Here is an 18,377-nt window from a genome sequence, read left to right as displayed (position 1 = left end):
TTTTGTCTTGAGTCTTTTAAATTTCCATTATGCTGGCCTAACTATTTTAAACTGGTAGGATTTCTGCATGCTTATAGAAGGAGAGTTTTGTTTGTTTGTTTGCGTTAAAGGCTAGTTAAAAAGTGGTCTAAGGGCTGGAGAAATGGTCATTCTGTAAAGTGCTTGCCATGCACACATGAGGACTGAGATCCTCAGCACCTATGTAAAGAACTTGGTGTGGTAGAGTATGCCTCTAACTCCAGTGCTGGGGGTAGGGTGGGGTAAATGTGGGGACCCAAGACAGATGGATCCCCGAAGCTCATTGACTAGTCAGCTGTTTGATTGATTAGCCTCAGCCTCTCTCTCAGAAAATAATGTTTGAGAGTGATTGAGGAAAGACAGCCAATGTTGATTTCTGGAACACGCACGCGCGCACACACTGACAAGTACAGACAGAATACATACCCCCTCCAAACCTCATACACAAATGATCTTGAGGAAGTGGACTTGAGGGATGCAAGGACAAGTTCAGATCCCTTCAGAAGAAGAACCTCTCTGCATGTTTTATTTCTAAGGACAGACTGCCATTGATTGGTTCTCACCAGACAACTGTACATGATACAGAATCAGATAAGCAACTCGTTTACATGCAGAGTCCCCTGAGCCACAGAGCTTTTTATGTAGTATCAGGAACATTGGGTGTAGTAGGATGGATGTGGACTTAGCTAAAGACATCTTCTAGTCAGTGATCAGTATCAAATTAAGATTCTGGGACAGAAAGGCTTTAGGGCTGTGGATCAGCTCTGCTTGGGAAGCTGGTACAACTGCCACAGAAGAGATTGGTGTGAAAGCTGACAAAGCAGAGCTGGTACAGATGCTGGAGCTGAGGGCTTAAGCCTGGGTAGACCAGAAGTCTAGATTGCTGATGGGCCTCTTTTACAAAGAAATTAAGAGATGGAAAATTCCACAGAGAGCTCTGAAGATTAGAGGCGGCCAAGAAGTTACCATTTGCTATGATTAGTGAGCAAGATCACACGCAGGTTTAGCCTAGCAGGTTTGCACAGTGAGTAGAGGGCCATATCGCAGGAGAGAAATTAGCAGCGGGATCCTGAGACATCAGTGCCTTCTCCCAGGCCAGTCATAGTTACCTGGGACATGTCTGTATCGTCAACACAGCCCAATAATAACTGTTTTAACTTGTTGAGGACATTCATGCCGGGAAGTCTGATACTAAGTTCAGAATAAAAGGATAAAGAGTTTTGTTTAAAAGAGGAAAATACTTACCTGCAAAATCCACTAGTGTGACTCAGATCTCACCCATAAGTACTGAGGGTGTGTGTCTGGAGGAGAGCATTGATTTCAATCTTTTAACTCAGGTGTCAATTAGTAATTCTTGTGTTTAGCTCTTGTGCCTCAGTACCTGCACTTTGCAGCCCTGCTTTGGTTAGTCTGTGTTAATTCACATTAAATCCCTGGACTGTGGCTTTGAATTCCTTTTCTTTTTCTAAAGTGCCTTTGAAAGGAGATGCTTGGTTCGCCACACCACCTGTATCGAAGACTTTCTCCTCACTCTTTTCCTCAGGCTTCTAATTTTATAAAGTGTTGATCATTCGTTCTTAAGGAATTTATAAAGTTTGTCGTGTAAACAACAAAGTCACCATCTGCTTTTGAGAGTGTTTCCTTATCCGAGTAATTTTTATAAAGTGTTGATTGTTTAGTTCTGAAGGGATTTATATAGGTTTTGAATGAGTGAGGTCCTTTGAATGTCCCCTGGCATGTGACTGCCTCTCTTCTGTTCACCACTCCCACTCCCACCCCCCACAGCACCAATCCCTTCACCCAGACCCTGACTGTGTTGTCTTTGGATGTAGAGAACTTCATAGATCACTGTGAAGATATGGAAGTGAAAGGATCTGGGGCTGGAGAGAAGGCTCAGCAGTTAAGAGTGCTTGCTGTTCTTGCAAAGGACCAGAGTTCGGTTCCCAGAACCCATGTCAAACAGCACACTGTCATTTGTATAACTTCAGCTCCAGAGCTTCTGATGTTCCTTCTGTCCTCCAAAAGACATTTGCACAAATATGTGTATGAGCCTGTGTATACATACACAGGTGTATACACATGTTCATACACACAGATGTGTACACATGCTCCTACACACACAGGTGTATATACATGTTCATACATACACAGGTGTACACATGCTCACACACACAGGTGTATACACATGCTCACACACACAGGTGTATACACATGCTCACACACACAGGTGTATACACATGCTCATACACACAGGTGTATATACAGGCATATATACATGCTCCTACATACACAGGTGTATACACATGCTCCTACACACACAGGTGTACACATGCTCACACGCACAGGTGTATACACATGCTCATACACACAGGTGTATACACATGCTCATACACACAGGTGTATATACAGGCGTATATACATGCTCCTATATACACAGGTGTATACACATGCTCACATACACACAGGTGTATATACAGGTGTATATACATGCTCCTACACACACAGGTGTATATACAAATGTATATACAGGTGTATATACGTGCTCCTACACACAGGTGTATACACATGCTCACATACACACAGGTGACACACACACTAAAGAGAAATGTAAGTGTTGGATGCTTATATTCTATCCTCTTGACAAACTGGAGAAGTATTAGAGAGTTTTATTTATTTACTTTTACAAATTTCCCTTGTTTTCAGGAGATAGGGTCTCACTCTGTAGCACAGGCTGGGGCTAGAACTCAATATGTAGTTCAGACTGGCCTTAAATGTACAGTCTTCCTGCCTCAGCCTCCTAAGTGATGACATTATAGGTGTAAGCCACCACATCTCAAGGGTGGGACATGTTGGAGGAGGCACTCACCCCTGCTTACACACAGGGAGGATAGAGGTCTACACTGGATATCTTCCTCTGTAACATTCTACCTTATTTTTCAGACAGGGTCTGCCTATCACTGGACCTGGAGGTAGCCATTTCAGCTAAGCTGGCTGGCCGCTAGCTCCTGGATCCATCCGTGTCCACTCACTCATCTCTACGGTTAGAGACATTTGTAGTACAGCCGGCTTTTACATGGGTGTTGGAGATCTGAACTCAAGACCTCACGCTTTGGATAAAACAGTTTATCAGCTCCCCAGCTCCTCCGATGGAGAATTTTATAAGGAGTTCCTCCTTTCTGATCTCCTGTTGGACAGAGAGAATTGGTTAACTTTTGGGGGGAAAGCTGGAATACAGGCACACCCATCATGACTCTGTCTAATTCTTAGAGTTGACTAGAGAATGGCATCATGAAATTCATTCAGAATCCACTTGAAATTTCCAGATCCAAGAAAGCAGTAGATTCCAATTTACGTATTTGGAAATAGCAAGCTTTTTTTTGAATGTGTTAGTACCCCAGGGACAGACTGCAAATATGTTTATTTATCCATGACTACATACACTGTGTGTGAGGTATGAGGTGGCCTCCAGTTCAGCAAGATAAATTCTGATATCCTGAATCCAGTCAACCTCGTCTTTGGCTGTGTGGCTGAAGAAGATATTACAATTTGTTTTCTGCAAGAGGCAGGGAAGCCCCAGGGCTCACACAGCAGGTTTCAGGGAGAGGTCAGAACTGGCGGACACTATTAAAAAGGAAGTGCAATGCTTATCATTATTGAGTAGGAGTCAGGTTCAGACTGTCCCTAGGACAGATGCAGGGTCTTACAAGCACTAGGATCATGGACTCAACCAGTGACCAACCCAGCCACCAGCCTGTTTGGAAGGAGAATAGGAGAGTCTCACTGGTGGATGTCCTGACTTGTAATCTGGTGGCAAAAGGTCATGCCTTTTTTCTGAAGATAATCCCACTGGGTTTCAGATGACTAGCAGCCACTGTTATTGTGTGGGGCTTCAGTAGAGAGCACCTGGCAAGATCAGAGCAATGTAGTGGCACGTGAGTTATTTTGCTTCATGTAAATTTAAGCATGGCTGTGAAGGCATGCTGCCTCTCCCCTGGAAAAGCAATTTAGCCTGCAGAAAATAATTAAATCCAGTGTCTTGCAATAATTAGAAATTTGAAATGGGGAGGATTAATTATTTCCATCAGATTTCAGTCACTCAAGAAAATGCTCAAGAACGAAGGCCAGAGAGTTGCCAAGTTAATTCACATTGCTGTGTCCTTTAACATGCTCACCTTTGTCCCTACAGGACCATGCAGACATTCGAAGCCATTTCTTCACAGTTGGGATGAAGCTGGAGACAGTGAATATGAGTGAGCCCTTTCATATCTGTCCTGCATCAGTGACCAAGGTGGGTTTTCTGCTTTGCTCCTTGCAACCCCCCCCCCCCCCCCCCCCCAGTGAATCACATACGTCTTCACAGGTGTGCAGATGCAGGATGCAGGATGCTCCTGCCAGGAGCACTCCCAGCAACACCCACTCAATAAACCAAAGGGAGATGAACGCACCTCCTTCCCAGTTCTGCATTAAGCTCTTTCTGTGAAAGGGGGCAGAGGAGTCTAACCACATACCTCCTCCTTGCATGCACAGAGTGACTGTTCTCTTAATAGTTGTCCACTGTTGAGTTGCATTTTACAAGCACTGTAAGGTTAACTTACTGGGCTCAGTGGATAAGAGCTATTTCAGTGCAAGCATGAGAACCTGAGTTCAAACCCCCAGGTTCTATGTTAAAAGTTGGATATTGCATGCCTGCAATCCAAGCACCTACAGGGCAGGAAACAGGAGGATTCCTGGGGCTTGCTAGTCATCCAGCCTAGCCAAATCCAACTAACCACCACCACCACCACCACCACCAACAACAACAACAAAGGCCCCAACACAGCTCCAGAGTCAGTGAGAAATCTTGTTTCCAGGGGAAAAGGTGGAGCATGATAGATCAGGACACCTGCCATCCTCCTCTGGCCTCTGCATATGCGCATGGGATGCACACACCCACACACAAGTGCACATATAGGCCTGTGCCACACACACAAGAAAGACTAACTTGCTCTGCCTTCATGACTGCCTATTTGTATTTAGAAAATACCTGGAAGTAGTGAAAGCAGGTTCTTATTTCCTCCTAAACCAGCATTTCTGCTCTTTTTATTATCACCTGTTTTCATTGGCTAAAGGAAACCACGTGCTTCCGAGACTGGCAGTCAAAATGAAATTCCTTTGCTGTGTAAAGTTGTTTTTATGCTGATCTGGTAGTCTCTTAAGATTATATGATTATTAAGATTATCTCTTCTTCATAAGAGAAATCTCAGTGGTTCTAACAATGGTCAAATTCAAATGATGTGCTTCCCACCTTAAATATTAGCTTTTGCTAAGTGGCGGGAGACGCTGACAAGCTTAGCATTTTTAGCCAAATGTATCTTTCAGATAATGACCTTTTATATTCAGAGGAAGAATTTGATTAAAGATTCAAGGTCGGTTGCATTTTAATTTCTATTTCCAAAGGAAAGAGGATCTGAGTTACTACTATTCTTGTAGTAACTGAGACATTATTATATTTGAGCTCTTCCTTCCTTCCTTCCTTCCTTCCTTCCTTCCTTCCTTCCTTCCTTCCTTCCTTCCTTCCTTCCTTCTTTCCTTCCTTTCTCCCTCCCCCCCTCCCTCCATCCCTCTCTTCCCATCTTTTTCATGATTTGGTAGAATATCAGAAAATTAATGGTGACACTGTATTAAACATGATTGTAATCATGACATACAACTTTTTTCTTTTCCTAAATGTTTCTTATTTAGTGAGCACATTAGTTTTGTAAATTAAAGATGTATTAAGGGGAAAAGTTGATGCTTTGCTAGATAATATTGGGCTTGAAACTCAGGTACTCCTGCTGTTCTACCACCTATTACAACCCTTTGATTGGAAACAGTGTTTGCGATCTTTACTGTGTTTCTGGTAGCTGTCACCAATTTCCCCTAGACTGGAGAGTAGTCCCTCTGTCTTAAAACCTGTCCAGAATTCCCCTGGTGCCAGAGTTTGGTGGTGTAGCAATGACAACCACCCACTTTTCTGGGTATATGGACTTGTCTAAAACACTACAGTACCAGCTTCCCATGCTCTCTAGAAAATGAGCCGGCCGAGCTGGTGTGCTCAGCCCACAGTGGTCTCATTTCTCATATTTCTATACCTTTAAATGACAGCTATATTCATTGCTAGACAGTGATACATTTCTTACAGGTAGCCTCAAATATCGTCAATTTGGATCGACTTTCAGCAACAGAGGTTGCAATTTCACAATTAATTCCCCTTAAATCACCTCACTGGGAGGAGGAAGTATTTGCGGTTATTTTGAAACTACATGTTCACATTACTTTTCTTAGCGCTTATGTCAGACAGGAAATGCTTATATCATTCTTCTCATACATATTCCATTCTTCTTCTCTTATCGCTCATTTGTTATTTTAATGTGTGAGCTGGAATGTGTGGTTTTGTCTGCCAGAACCCCTGTAGATAAGTAGGTTCAAGTATGCCTTATCAGAATATTTTTCATGTTTAAAGAATTTATAATTATATATATTTTCACTGGTGGGGATTCCAGGAGTTGATATGATCATATTTCATGGTACGCATGTCTGAAATTCTCTAAACACTGAAAAATGTCTTAGAATATTTTGCTTGAGAATATAGTACACTGTGTTGTCATTACTTTTTACAATGGAAGTTTCACACACATGCATCCCTTTGAGGTGTTTCCTTTTGGCAGCCCTATTGAAGATAGAATAACTGATTGATATTAACGCAGAGAAAATGCAGTGTCAAGTGACCAGGCGTTAACAGTGTAGCAGGGCTGCTTTTAGTATTTCAAACACTGGAAGATGAGGTGTTAACTCTGGCATATGGGAAATGTGTTGATTAGAGGACAGGACGCACAGGGAATTCAAAGTCAGGGCTTCCGGTCCCATCACTTCCTCTCCTTCTCTTCTATTTTTGTTTCTGCCTGTTCTGAGCTGTGCAGTCTTGGGCGCCACACTTCCCAGACATGTGAGCTCTCTATCAGAGGGAGCACAAAGCAACGATTTTCATCCCTGGGAACACGACGAGTCCTGATAGATGTGTTGGGAGCCACTGAACTTTTCTCTGAAGTGTTCTCACATCAATGTGCAGTTTGATCGGTTCTGAAACTCTTTAGGCAGGGTCTGGCGGTGCTTAGATACCCTGCTGCTGGAATATCCTAATGTGTGTGAGGACTTGTGTGCATGTGTGGTAGGCCTGACCACAGTAATCTTGCAGATAGTTACTGAGTGGGCAAAGGCATTGCTCTGGACAGTGAGGCATAGAACGAGCCCCTGTTGTTATAAGGTATACATTGTACTGGAGGGAATCAGACAACAAAGAAAATTAGTGAGTAAATAAACACAGTATAATGTATGCTAAATACTAAGGAGACAAATCTCAAGACGGGATTAATGAAACCTGGGGCTGGTGGGGAAATGGGATTTTATTTTTCTAATTTTTGTTTTATGTGTGTGGGTGTTTTGCCTGCATGTATATCTGTGTACCGTGTGCGTGGCTGGTGCCTGCAAAAGCCAGAAGAGGGCGTCAGATCCCTTGGAAATGGAGTTACAGGGAATTGAACTCGGGTCCTCTGCAAGAGCAACCAGTGCTCTTAACCACTGAGCAAGTCTCTCCAGTCCAGAGAATGTGGTTTTAAGTACAACCAGGAGTTACTATCCTGGGCGAGCTGGCCATACTCTTTCTTCTTTTAAAAATTATTATCAGTTTTAGAACAGGATCTCACATAAACACAGTCTGTTCTTAAACTCCTGACCCTCATGCCTCCCTCCGTCTTCAGGGGTTGGGATTACAGGCTGGGTCACCATGCCCATCTTGAGTCTCCGCTTCTTTTTTTTTTTTTTTTTTTTTTTGGTTTTTCGAGACAGGGTTTCTCTGTGTAGTTTTGCGCCTTTCCTGGGACTCACTTGGTAGCCCAGGCTGGCCTCGAACTCACAGAGATCCGTCTGGCTCTGCCTCCCGAGTGCTGGGATTAAAGGCGTGCGCCACCACCGCCCGGCGAGTCTCGGCTTCTTAAAGTAGACTTTCGAAGGCAACCCTCAGTGAGTACAGTTAGAACTAGTTACTGGAATCAAAGTAAAGAGGTGCAGATTGGAGTTGCTGCTCTTGCTTAGTGTTCAAGTAGATTGGTGTAGAATGTACTTCATAATGGAGGGAGCTCAGAAACACAGCTTGGTAAAAATGGAAAGATATTGCATCTTTCTCTCTTTCTGTGTGTACACCTGAGGTGTACTTATGTGTGCTTGTATATGCATATGTGTGCCTGCATACATGTGCGAGCTTGTGGGGTGTGGGGCATCTGATTTTGCTTCTGCTTAGCGCTTTGTTTCTTTTTCTTTTCCTTGTGGGATTGGAGATCCAATCTAGAACCTGACACATGCTAGGCAAGTGCTCTACCACTGAGCTGTGTCCTGAGTCCTTTGTAGGTTTAAGTTTTGCTCTGAGGCAGTCTCACTAACTTGCCCAGGCTGGTCTTGAACTCACTCTGTAGCCCAGACAGTTGGGAAACTTATGAACTTTCGAACCCTCTGAGTTGGTCTCCTTAGCTGGGCTGACGGACTTACACCACCAGACCTGGCTTGCTCATTTTTATCATTGACATTTTTTTTCTCATATTCATTGTATATTAATGTACAAAGCATTTTCTATGCTTTGTGAATCATTTGATGAATGAAAGAGGTCACTGTCCTCAAGGAACATTTGATATGTTGGTGGTGACGGGTGGCAGGTGGTGATGGGAACACGGAGTAAAGACAGGTTTTGCATACATGACTTCCTCTCTGGCTGTAGTATGTTGTACTTTGAAGGCTGTAATTCATGAGTCTAGAAGTCTCCCAGCGCTGAACTCAGAGGTGATGAAGCATCTGGTGTGAGGAGTTTGGTGTGTTGTTGAGGCTGAGGTGCCATTTCAGCCTTTTAATACCCAGTTTAATTTTCTATGGGCAGGAATATGTCTGTCTGTCTGTCTGTCTGTTTGCTTTTCTTCCATGTGAGGCCCTTGTTTTATATTTCTCTCTTTAGTTTTCCTTTTCTCTTTCCTGTTTATTCTAGTTACTTCTCTCTCCATGTATATGACCACATGGCTGATTCTACCATTGGCCACTAGATTAATTTAGTAATTTTTACAGAAATGTTGGTTTACATTACAATTCGATAGGACATGCTCAGTGTCTTTGAAACAGTGTCAGGATTTAGATGTGTAATACTGAGAAATTAACTTGGACTCCATTTTTTTTCTTTCAGGTTTTTAACAATCATTTTTTCCAAGTGACTATTGATGACCTAAGACCCGAACCTAACAAACTCTCCATGCTGTGCCATGCAGATTCTTTGGGAATTTTGCCAGTACAGTGGTGCCTTAAAAATGGAGTCAACCTCACTCCTCCCAAAGGTTTGTATCCCATGGAAATGTGTGGGGTTGGAATGATCTAGCCTGCTGATCTAGGAATGATCATGTCTCTGAAATGATGTCATCACATTTACATGGAGAAGTTGCAGTGTGAATTGGACCATGATAGAAGCAAAGAGTTCTTCCTTAGCTTGATTGACACAGATGTCACCAATAGCTCCACCCCTTGGGGGGTTGATGGGTTGGGATTTTAGCCTCAATGGCAAGGCCCTTACTCCACCAGTTACTGTATAGCTGCTTCTCTCTGATGCTATGTAGTGAGTGATCCAGGCAACAGTGGTACCCAGTGACTGAGTTAAAGACACGGAAGTATCTGAGAAGTCCTTTTATATGTACAACAAAATGCCAGTGGTGTATTTCTTTAGACTTTAGTGTACTTTCTCCATTGCTCAGATACTCTTAGGATCCAAAAATTTAACGTAATAACACATTATGGTAATTCACTTAATGCTATAATATGATCCCATAATTCACTTCATGTGCAGTTCATTACAACAATTCACACAGGGCCAGATTGCATTATTATACTTTTACATTGAGATCTGAGAGCCACATGCTTAACAATGCCCTTGTTTGTAATGTGGGTTTTTGTTGGCTACATGTCTAAAGTTTACTCAGTGGGGACAACCATAAATGAGAAGTGAGGCCCTACATAGTGGTGTACTCGGACAGTAGGGGCAGGAAAGCTCGGAATCGAAGCTCATCCTTAGCTACATAGTGAGGTTAAGGCCAGCCTGGGCTACAAGAAACCCTGACTAAGAAAATAAACTAAACACTAAGCAAAATGAAAGATAAGACTGTGAGAGGGTATGCAAAGGGAATAGAAGGAGAGAAAATTGGAGAAAAATGAGAAGAATAAACTTGATGGGGCAGATTTCAACAGACTACCTTAAATAAAAAGAGGTTTTATGTTAACCTTTTCAGATCTGGAAGAATTATGGGATTACTTTTGATGTCATGTTTGCTAGCTGGCTCTCACAAACTATGCAGTCGTTGGCTTGTGCCGTGCCTGGCTTTCTGTGGCCTCCTTTCCTTGGCCTCTGAGCCTCATTTTTCTCCCATACTCCTCTCTATGGGGGAAGTACTTTTGTGTATCTCCGTTTCAGCTCTTGACTCTTCAGATTACAGTTGCATAGTTCTGTGGGCTGATGACACAGCAGTGAACTTCCTTGTCACTGTTTGAAATTTCTGAGTCACTGTGTCCTCAAAAATCCTGTTATGAGGACACTTCATCGCTGACAGTACATACAATGTGCCATGGCCAGAGAAACAAGGATCTGAGTAACAGACAGCAGCAGTGGTCTCCACATCTGCCCCTGAGGACGGTGGAAAAAGCTTCAGTCTGTGAGCGCTCTGGGCATTTCTGTGTGGGTTTGTTCTTGTGACCTGAACCAGATGAAAAACTCATGCTTCAAAACTTTCACAGGGACTTCATGGTAGTCTCTAAGTAGCACATGGAACCAAATCGACCCTCAGACTCTTACATGTCTATTACAAGCTTCTACTCTGGGTGGTTTATTGGGGATTATTATGATTTCTTTCTCACTATAGAATTTCCGTGTCTGACTGACCGCTTGCCCAGTTTGAAAGCCCTTAGTTTCCTCTTCATCTCTTTTTGACTTCTGCACTGAAACATGTGGAATGGACTCCATTCATCAGAAGAGAGCTCAGATAATGGAAATGCTACTTGGTTAGATTTCACAAATCTCTACTTAGTAATCACATCTATTTTAGAATGAATAAAGGACAAACACGTATGCGCTGATTTTGACACTTGATCAGTTCATTGTGACAGACGCTTTTGTGGGCATCCATGTTTAAGAATTTTTGAATACATATCCTTTGAAATGTCTGAAAAGAGACTGTTGATGTCTATATACAAGCTTGAATATTTATTAGGAAAATGGGTATAGCTATTTGGCTACTCACATTTAGGATACTAAGAAAATTATTTTTCATTAATATAATTGAACTCTTAAATCTACAATGACTGATTACACACATACACACATATACAATGAAGTATTTTCTGTCTTAAGATTATTGGTGTGTGGGTGTGGGTGTGTATGTGTGTGTGTTCACCTGTGTGCAAGTACACCTGAGGCCAGAAGAGGGTATCAGATTATCTGGAGCTGGACTTACATGTGAATGCACACTGCCCAGTGTGGATACTGGGGGCCGGACACTGGTCTTTGCACTGATACCACCTCTTTTAACTGCTGAGCGCTACCTGTCCAGCTCCAAGGTTTTTATCCTTACTGACAGTCCACCATTATAGGTTTTTCTTTCTGTCACCCAAATGCTTCTGACTCTTTGTGAAATTATCTTACGCATCCTTCGTAACCATTCCTTACAAAGGTGAAACATACCTTTCAGCAGAATTTGAAAAAGAAAAAAATGTTTCCTCATGGATCTGATCATTTTGAATAGGATATTCAGTTATGGTAATTAGTACTTGCTAAAAAGAAAACCCCACTGACAAGCTTTTTAAGCACCGAAGTGACAAGCACCTTTAGTTAAAGAGCCAATGGTGACCTGTAGCTGTCTGCTGGCTGTGTGGTGGCTTTATTGAAATAGAAATTTTACTTATCTAATAAGAGAAAAAGAAACTTATAGAAAAATGGACAAGGATTATGAATGTATATCGTCTAAGGAAAGTACAGTTTTGTTTTTTGTTTTGTGTGTGTGTGTGTATGCCAATGTGCATGCACACAGGTACATCTGGAGGCCAGAAGCCACCCTTAGCTCTTGATCCTTGGGGCCTCTTTAAAATACATGTGTTTTATTTATTTATGTCTTGACCTTTTTATTGGACATTTTTTCATGCAGTATATTCTAATCGTACTTTTCCCCTCCCTGACGGTCCCCAGTTCCTGTCCCCAGTTCCTGTCCCCAGTTCCTGTCGCATCCAGCTCGATGCCTTTTCTTTCTGTCTTTAAACAACAAGTCAGCAAGGAAGGAAACAAACAGAAACCCAAGAAATACACACACACACACACACACCTCACCAAAACACAAAATTGAAAGCCAAGAGAACAGCAGCACTTGGATTTGATGACTGTAGAGAAACAAATAGTCTTAGTCTTGGCTGTGGGATTATAGGTGAGTGCGGTGGTGTGGAATACAGACCAAATATTCCAAATATTTTGCAGATTATGAAGAGTACATAGGAGGATGTGTTAACCATTATATTGAAACCCTCGATCATATTATATGAGGGATTTTAGCACTCAAGTGGAAGGTTTTCATATTTGAAATGGATCTTAAAAGTTATCTCATTTAAACCCCAGTCATTTTTTTCCCCTGAGGAATCCAAGTTCTGTTATGTTAAAAGATTTCTGAAATCCAGAGAGGGTGTCTAAGTCCCAGCCTTATAATCTCAAGTGAATGCTTTTCTGCATAACTACAGCACGCTTTGCTGCTGTTCCATGCCTGGCATTTCCACACAATCCATCCTTCAGGTCAGTTTGGGTGGCCCTGGGCAGGGCTGGCAGATTTAGTGGGCTGTCACTTTTGCATGGGTAATTGGTCTAAGCTTCAGAGCAGGTGGTGAATTACAGCACGAAGGTGTAATTTTCCAAATGTTGATGGTTATACCACAGTTGTGGCTTTGTTTATTGGGCTCCGGTTTCATCTCATGCGGGTAGATTATATTTATTTTGGTAATTGAAGTGAATGTGAATTTAGAGGCATTGGTACTGCTGGGGTTTGTCCTGTGGTGTAGGGGTTTCCTTCTGAGGTAGTTCATTCTGTGTCTTATCTTACTCTGAGCGCTGGGAACCCTGCTGCAGAAGTTTTCAAACACCATCCCATATTTTACTAATAAATGAAAAGAGAAGGATTTTTTTAAGTCTGTTTTAAGCTTGAACATTGGGGTTTATAGTTAGAATGTGTAAGATACAATATGCATATCCCCAGGAGATTTCAAAGGTTTTCCTGTGTGCTTAGATTTTGTGAAAACTGAATACTTCTTGCAATTGGATGTTGCCTGTTCTCTGACAGATTTTAGGTAGAAGGTGACATAGGAGAGAGACTTGCCAAGAACACAGACCTCTTTTCATGTTGTTTTGACTCTGCTCTCTTTTAAAAGAGAAAGGAAAATATATCTGCTCCAGACTCCAGAGACAAGACTTCTAAGCTAGGATGGACAGGCACTTCTCAGTCTCCATGCTTTGCTGTTACACAAAGAATAGAACCTCGAAGAGTTGATCCTGTTAGTTTAATCCAATAAAGGACTTACAGTATTGTAGGCCCTACCAAAAGTGATTGAACAGATACATAAACAAGGAAACTAGAATATAGGATACACAGGGTATGAACCTTCTGGGCATATAATACTATAGATTAGTTGTATAATTCAAAGAAGAAGAATTCCAAACAGCGCTGTGGGAGGCAGTGTTGGGTGGAAAACATTAAGCCTTTAGATTTGTGTTGTAAAATGTAGGAGCCAATACTGAAATGAACTGCTTATTTTAGCACTTTGCTAGTCTCTAGGTAGACCATTTAATAGACATATAAACTGTTTAATGTAATTTAGGAAGGAGAGGTGTATTTAATTATTATTGGGGCACAAACTAGTGACTTCCTAATTCCAATTCTCCTTTCCTAAAGAATGTGAGCCTCTGGCAGTTGTCCTCAGTTCATTTCAAAAATTCCATTTTATCAGCCACTTGCTGTGTTGTAGAGAATAATGTATAGGCATTCAGCCAGGCACGGTGGCAAACACATAATCCCAGCACCTGGGGGACAGAGTCAGGAGGATCAGGAGTTCATACTCATGCTTAGCTACATAGTGAGTTTGAGATCAGCCCGGGGTTCATGCAACCCACCTCTCTCTGTATCTATGCATGTGTGTGTAAGTGTATGTGTGTGTGTGTGTGTGTGTGTGTGTGTGTGTGTGTGTGTGTGTATGTATATATATATATATGTATGTGTGTGTGTATGCATGTATATATGCGTACACACACACACACACACACACACACACACACACGGATGACACTCATTGATGCATTCAAATGATGTTAGAGTTTCAGAGATTATGATGTACTGGGCTAGTTAGATGGTTCACTCGTTAAGTGAAAACACTTGTACAGGCTCAGCAATCTGAGTTCGATCCCCAGGACTCACCACATATGCACACATCATGGTGTGATCCTCTTGGTTTGGGGGCACCTGAATTTTTTTTTTTCGAGACAAGGTTTCTCTGTGTAGCTTTGTGCCTTTCCTGGATCTCGTTCTGTAGACCAGGCTGGCCTCGAACTCACAAAAATCTGCCTGCCTGTGCCTCCCGAGTGCTGGGATTAAAGGCGTGCACCACCACCACCCGGCAAATCTTTTTTTTTAGCTTTTGCAGATTGTGATGTAATTAAGTTAAAAAAATACCCTTCATCTGGCACTGGAGGCAGGACTGCCTACCTGATTAATAGATATGGACAAAGAAGCTTATTTCTCATCTTCTGATTCATTCTCCACCAAAGAGGTCACTTTTAATTGAAAAGAGTTAAGAAGGTGAACCTGAGTTGCCTTTAATATTGAAAATATTTCCGGCCGTTAAAAACTAAGAATCCTTTTGGCTTACTTACTCATTCTTTAAGATTTTTAAAGTGTTATTTTTTTCTGCCAACACTTGATATTTATATGATATTGGAGTCTATTTTTAGAGATATCTGTGTCTCCTAACATAATTCAAAATAGCGTGTTGGTTTTGCTTTTACGCAGAGAAAGATTTTAGTTGGCCCTCAGTGCCCTCTTACTAAATGTCTCCCAGCCTAATTCCTATTCTGCAAGCAAAGCATTGTGTGGCTAGTCTTCATGCCAGTCCAGCTCTGGTTCGCCAGTCCAGCTCTGGTTCCTTGCCTCTTGCCTTGCTTTCCTCTGCTTTTCTGTACGATTCCATGAAGAGAAGTAGAAAGAACTCGGATGGGATGGATGAATGTCTACTATTTTCAATGACCGTGGACAGAGTCCTGAGATGTGTAGATGAATATTCTTTTCACGGCTCCCATTTTTGTTTTCCGTTGCTGTTTGTGTATAAAACACCAGCACATGGTCTTCTTATATTGGAAAGTCTAACTGCTCTGCATGTGTTTTCTATTATGACTGTACCATTAGAATTGTGTTCTCACCAGCTTATTCTACCCCGCCTGGCTTTACCATATTCCAATTCACACCTGGGTGTTTGGGCTCACAGATCCTTTTCCATGCAGGACCTACCCCCCCCCCCCCTCCTCAAAGAGTTGTGTCTCTTTCCTTTGTTCTGTGACTCATTACCATGCATCACTACACCTGACTTCCCTTCCCTCCCCTCCCCTGCCTTGCCCTACCTCTCCTCCCCTCCCCTCCCCTCCCCTCCCATTCCCTTCCCTCCCCTGCCCTGCCCTGCCCTCCACTCCCCTCCCCCTCTTTCGTCGTCCTTGTCCTCGTCCTCCTCCTCCTCCTCCTTCTTCTTCTTCTTCTTCTTCTTCTTCTTCTTCTTCTCTCTCTCTCTCTCTCTCTCTCTCTCTCTCTCTCTCTCTCTCTCTCAGCACAGGTTCTGGATGGAACTCAGATCCTCATGCTTGTAAAACAAGCACTGTACTAGCTGAGTCCTCTCTCCATCACAGCTGACTTTTCAGATTGGTGCCTCTGCCTTTTCTGATAACCCCGTTCTAAGACACAGGCAAGGAGCAGTCCTTGAGGTAGTATTGACTCACCTCTTTGTACCAAAGTGGGGCCTCCCTCAGAGGCTCTGCATTTGGATAAAATCTAGATTGGTGAAACTAAGGGGTATGACTTCGGTAGGGGTCACTCACGCATGTGTCACAAATTGTACGGGACCTTCGATGGTTGATACTAGAACAAAGAAGCTAGGCTACCAATGTTTCTTTCATTGCTGAAATCCTTTCACAGTCATGAGTGAAAACTTTAAAAGTACAAAGAGGTTGAAGACATTTGCCACAAGTTCAAAACAATCGTTTTTCTTACATTTTTCTCTTCTTTCCATAGTTTGTATAACTCTAGTAATTCCATATGTTGGCAGTTAGTCTTTTTAGCCAAAGCCTTAACAATTATTTTTTCATGAATTTTTCCCCCTAACCACACAGTTTCATGCCTGTATGATATCCTAGGGGCTTAGAAATGTCTTGGGTAAATCTCATGTCATTTTTTGTTAATGCAAAGTTATTTCTGCCTTCTCCCAAGTTTCATAATCTTCCCATGCATTTCCTAATATATAATCCATTTTTCAGTTGGAGGGATCCTTTTTTATGGGATAAGTTTCTAGGAATGAAACCGAATTTTTCCAAGGCACTGTCCATTTGCACAACCGTACTTAATGGCTGCAAGTGGAGCGGCTGGACGTCTGCTAATTTGTATCACAAAATGGGTCATCGACCTCTTCCCCCTTACACCCATATCGTTTGGAATGTCGTCATTCAAAATAAATAGCAATAAAGACTTAAATACTTTTAATGGCTGCCATTCACACAGTCTCCCTAGGTGGCTTCTTAGGAGTTGTGGTAGCTTGAGGCGTTTTATTTCCTCTTTTTTCCCCTCCTCTTTGCTGTTTTCTTCCCTCCCTCCTGGTTTACAACACGTTTTCCTGGCTGTGCTTAAGCCTCAGTACTTCTTGTTCTGTCTTGGTTGATGAATGAGTGTAATTGACCCCTGTTGTCTCTATTATACAATCCATGGCAATTTGTTTTTTATGTAGTAGTTATTTTCTGAGCTGTCTCAAAACTGCCTTTCAAAAAGAGCTCATTATCAGCCCAAAGGAAAAGAATTTTAAATGACGGAATGAATAACAGTCCCCAAGAGCAGGGGGAGGAGAAGTCTAAGCCATTCCAATTTTCAAGTAAATGAGTGAGTTTTAGGGTCAAGATAATTAATTGCTGCTTAGATGAAGCCCAGTAAGACTTGATTATATCTAGAAATTATTAGATTAAAAATGGCTTCCCCGTGGACACTGTTGCACTCTGGATGTATAGAAGGATTGAATGCAGGTCCAAGATGGCACTCTGTGTGACATTTGGCAGCCCATTAGAAACTGGTTGTAGAAAACCCAGCTAAACATCTGTATGTAACAACCAGGGGTGACTTCTGAGTCAGAAGATTTGATCTGAACAGATAAGAGCCATACAGAACACCCAAATGCAAGTCATACAGATGTATGACTATCAGAAAATACTTGGTACTGGAGAGATGGCTCATTTGGGAAAGTGGTTGTCTCTCACACATGAGGACCAGAGTTCAGTCTCCAGGACCCATGTGAAAGGAGCCATGGCTGGTGTGGCACGTGTCTGTAATCCCAGTGCTGTGGAGGCAGAATCAGGTAAATCCCTGAGGGCTCTTTGGCCAGCTGTCAGAGGCTGCTTGTTGAGTTCCAGGCCACTTGGGCACTCCTGTTTTAAACAAAACCAAACATAGGTGGCATTAAGAAGCAGTAGTAAATGTTGTTCTCTGCCCTCCACACACATATTCCTTCATGAGTATACACAAGCTCAAACAGATGTGAAAACATTTTGCCATTCATCCATTTTGAATTTTCCAGGTACTTCCACACCATAATCCCATGAAGTTTTAATTTTTAGCTTTGTGTATGTGTATGTCTGTGAGCATGTACCATGTGTGTGGTGGTGACTGGAAGCCAGAAAAGGGCTTGGGGTCCTCTGGAGCTGGGGTTACTGAGATGCTTGGCGTAGGTGTTGGGAACCTCCTTAGGTCCTCCGGAAGAGCAGCAAGTGCTCATAACCCTGTAACCCCGAGCCCTCTCTCCAGCCCTCTCACTGACTTTTGTTTTTATTCGGTGAACAGAATTAACCAAGGAAGTAGCAGAGTTACAGGGAAGCCAGTCTACAGGGAAGCAAACGCTGACTTTAACCCCCTCTGCTTCGTGGTCTGAGCCAGCGGGCACTTGATTTTAGTACATGAAGCCTGCTGGGGCCGGGTAAGAGCAGAGGGGAGTTTTAAAGTATA

At 42.4% G+C, this 18,377-nt stretch overlaps 1 protein-coding gene across 3 annotated transcripts in view; it reads left to right on the top strand.

Moving 5' to 3' along the window:
- Positions 1-18,377, top strand: part of Sfmbt2 (Scm like with four mbt domains 2) — a 189,197-nt gene that overhangs the window by 102,771 nt on the left and 68,049 nt on the right. For all 3 annotated transcript variants that reach the window (XM_052727431.1, XM_052727429.1, XM_052727430.1), the window contains exons 8-9: positions 4,205-4,306; positions 9,257-9,404. In XM_052727431.1, coding sequence (XP_052583391.1) covers positions 4,205-4,306; positions 9,257-9,404 — 250 coding nt within the window. The remainder of the gene's footprint in view (positions 1-4,204; positions 4,307-9,256; positions 9,405-18,377) is intronic.

The sequence above is a fragment of the Peromyscus californicus genome, unplaced genomic scaffold (genome assembly GCF_007827085.1).
Source record: "Peromyscus californicus insignis strain IS unplaced genomic scaffold, ASM782708v3 Scaffold_8__1_contigs__length_139910024, whole genome shotgun sequence".
NCBI classification, from domain to species: Eukaryota; Metazoa; Chordata; class Mammalia; order Rodentia; family Cricetidae; genus Peromyscus; species Peromyscus californicus.
This window is presented reverse-complemented; position numbering and strand designations above follow the sequence as displayed.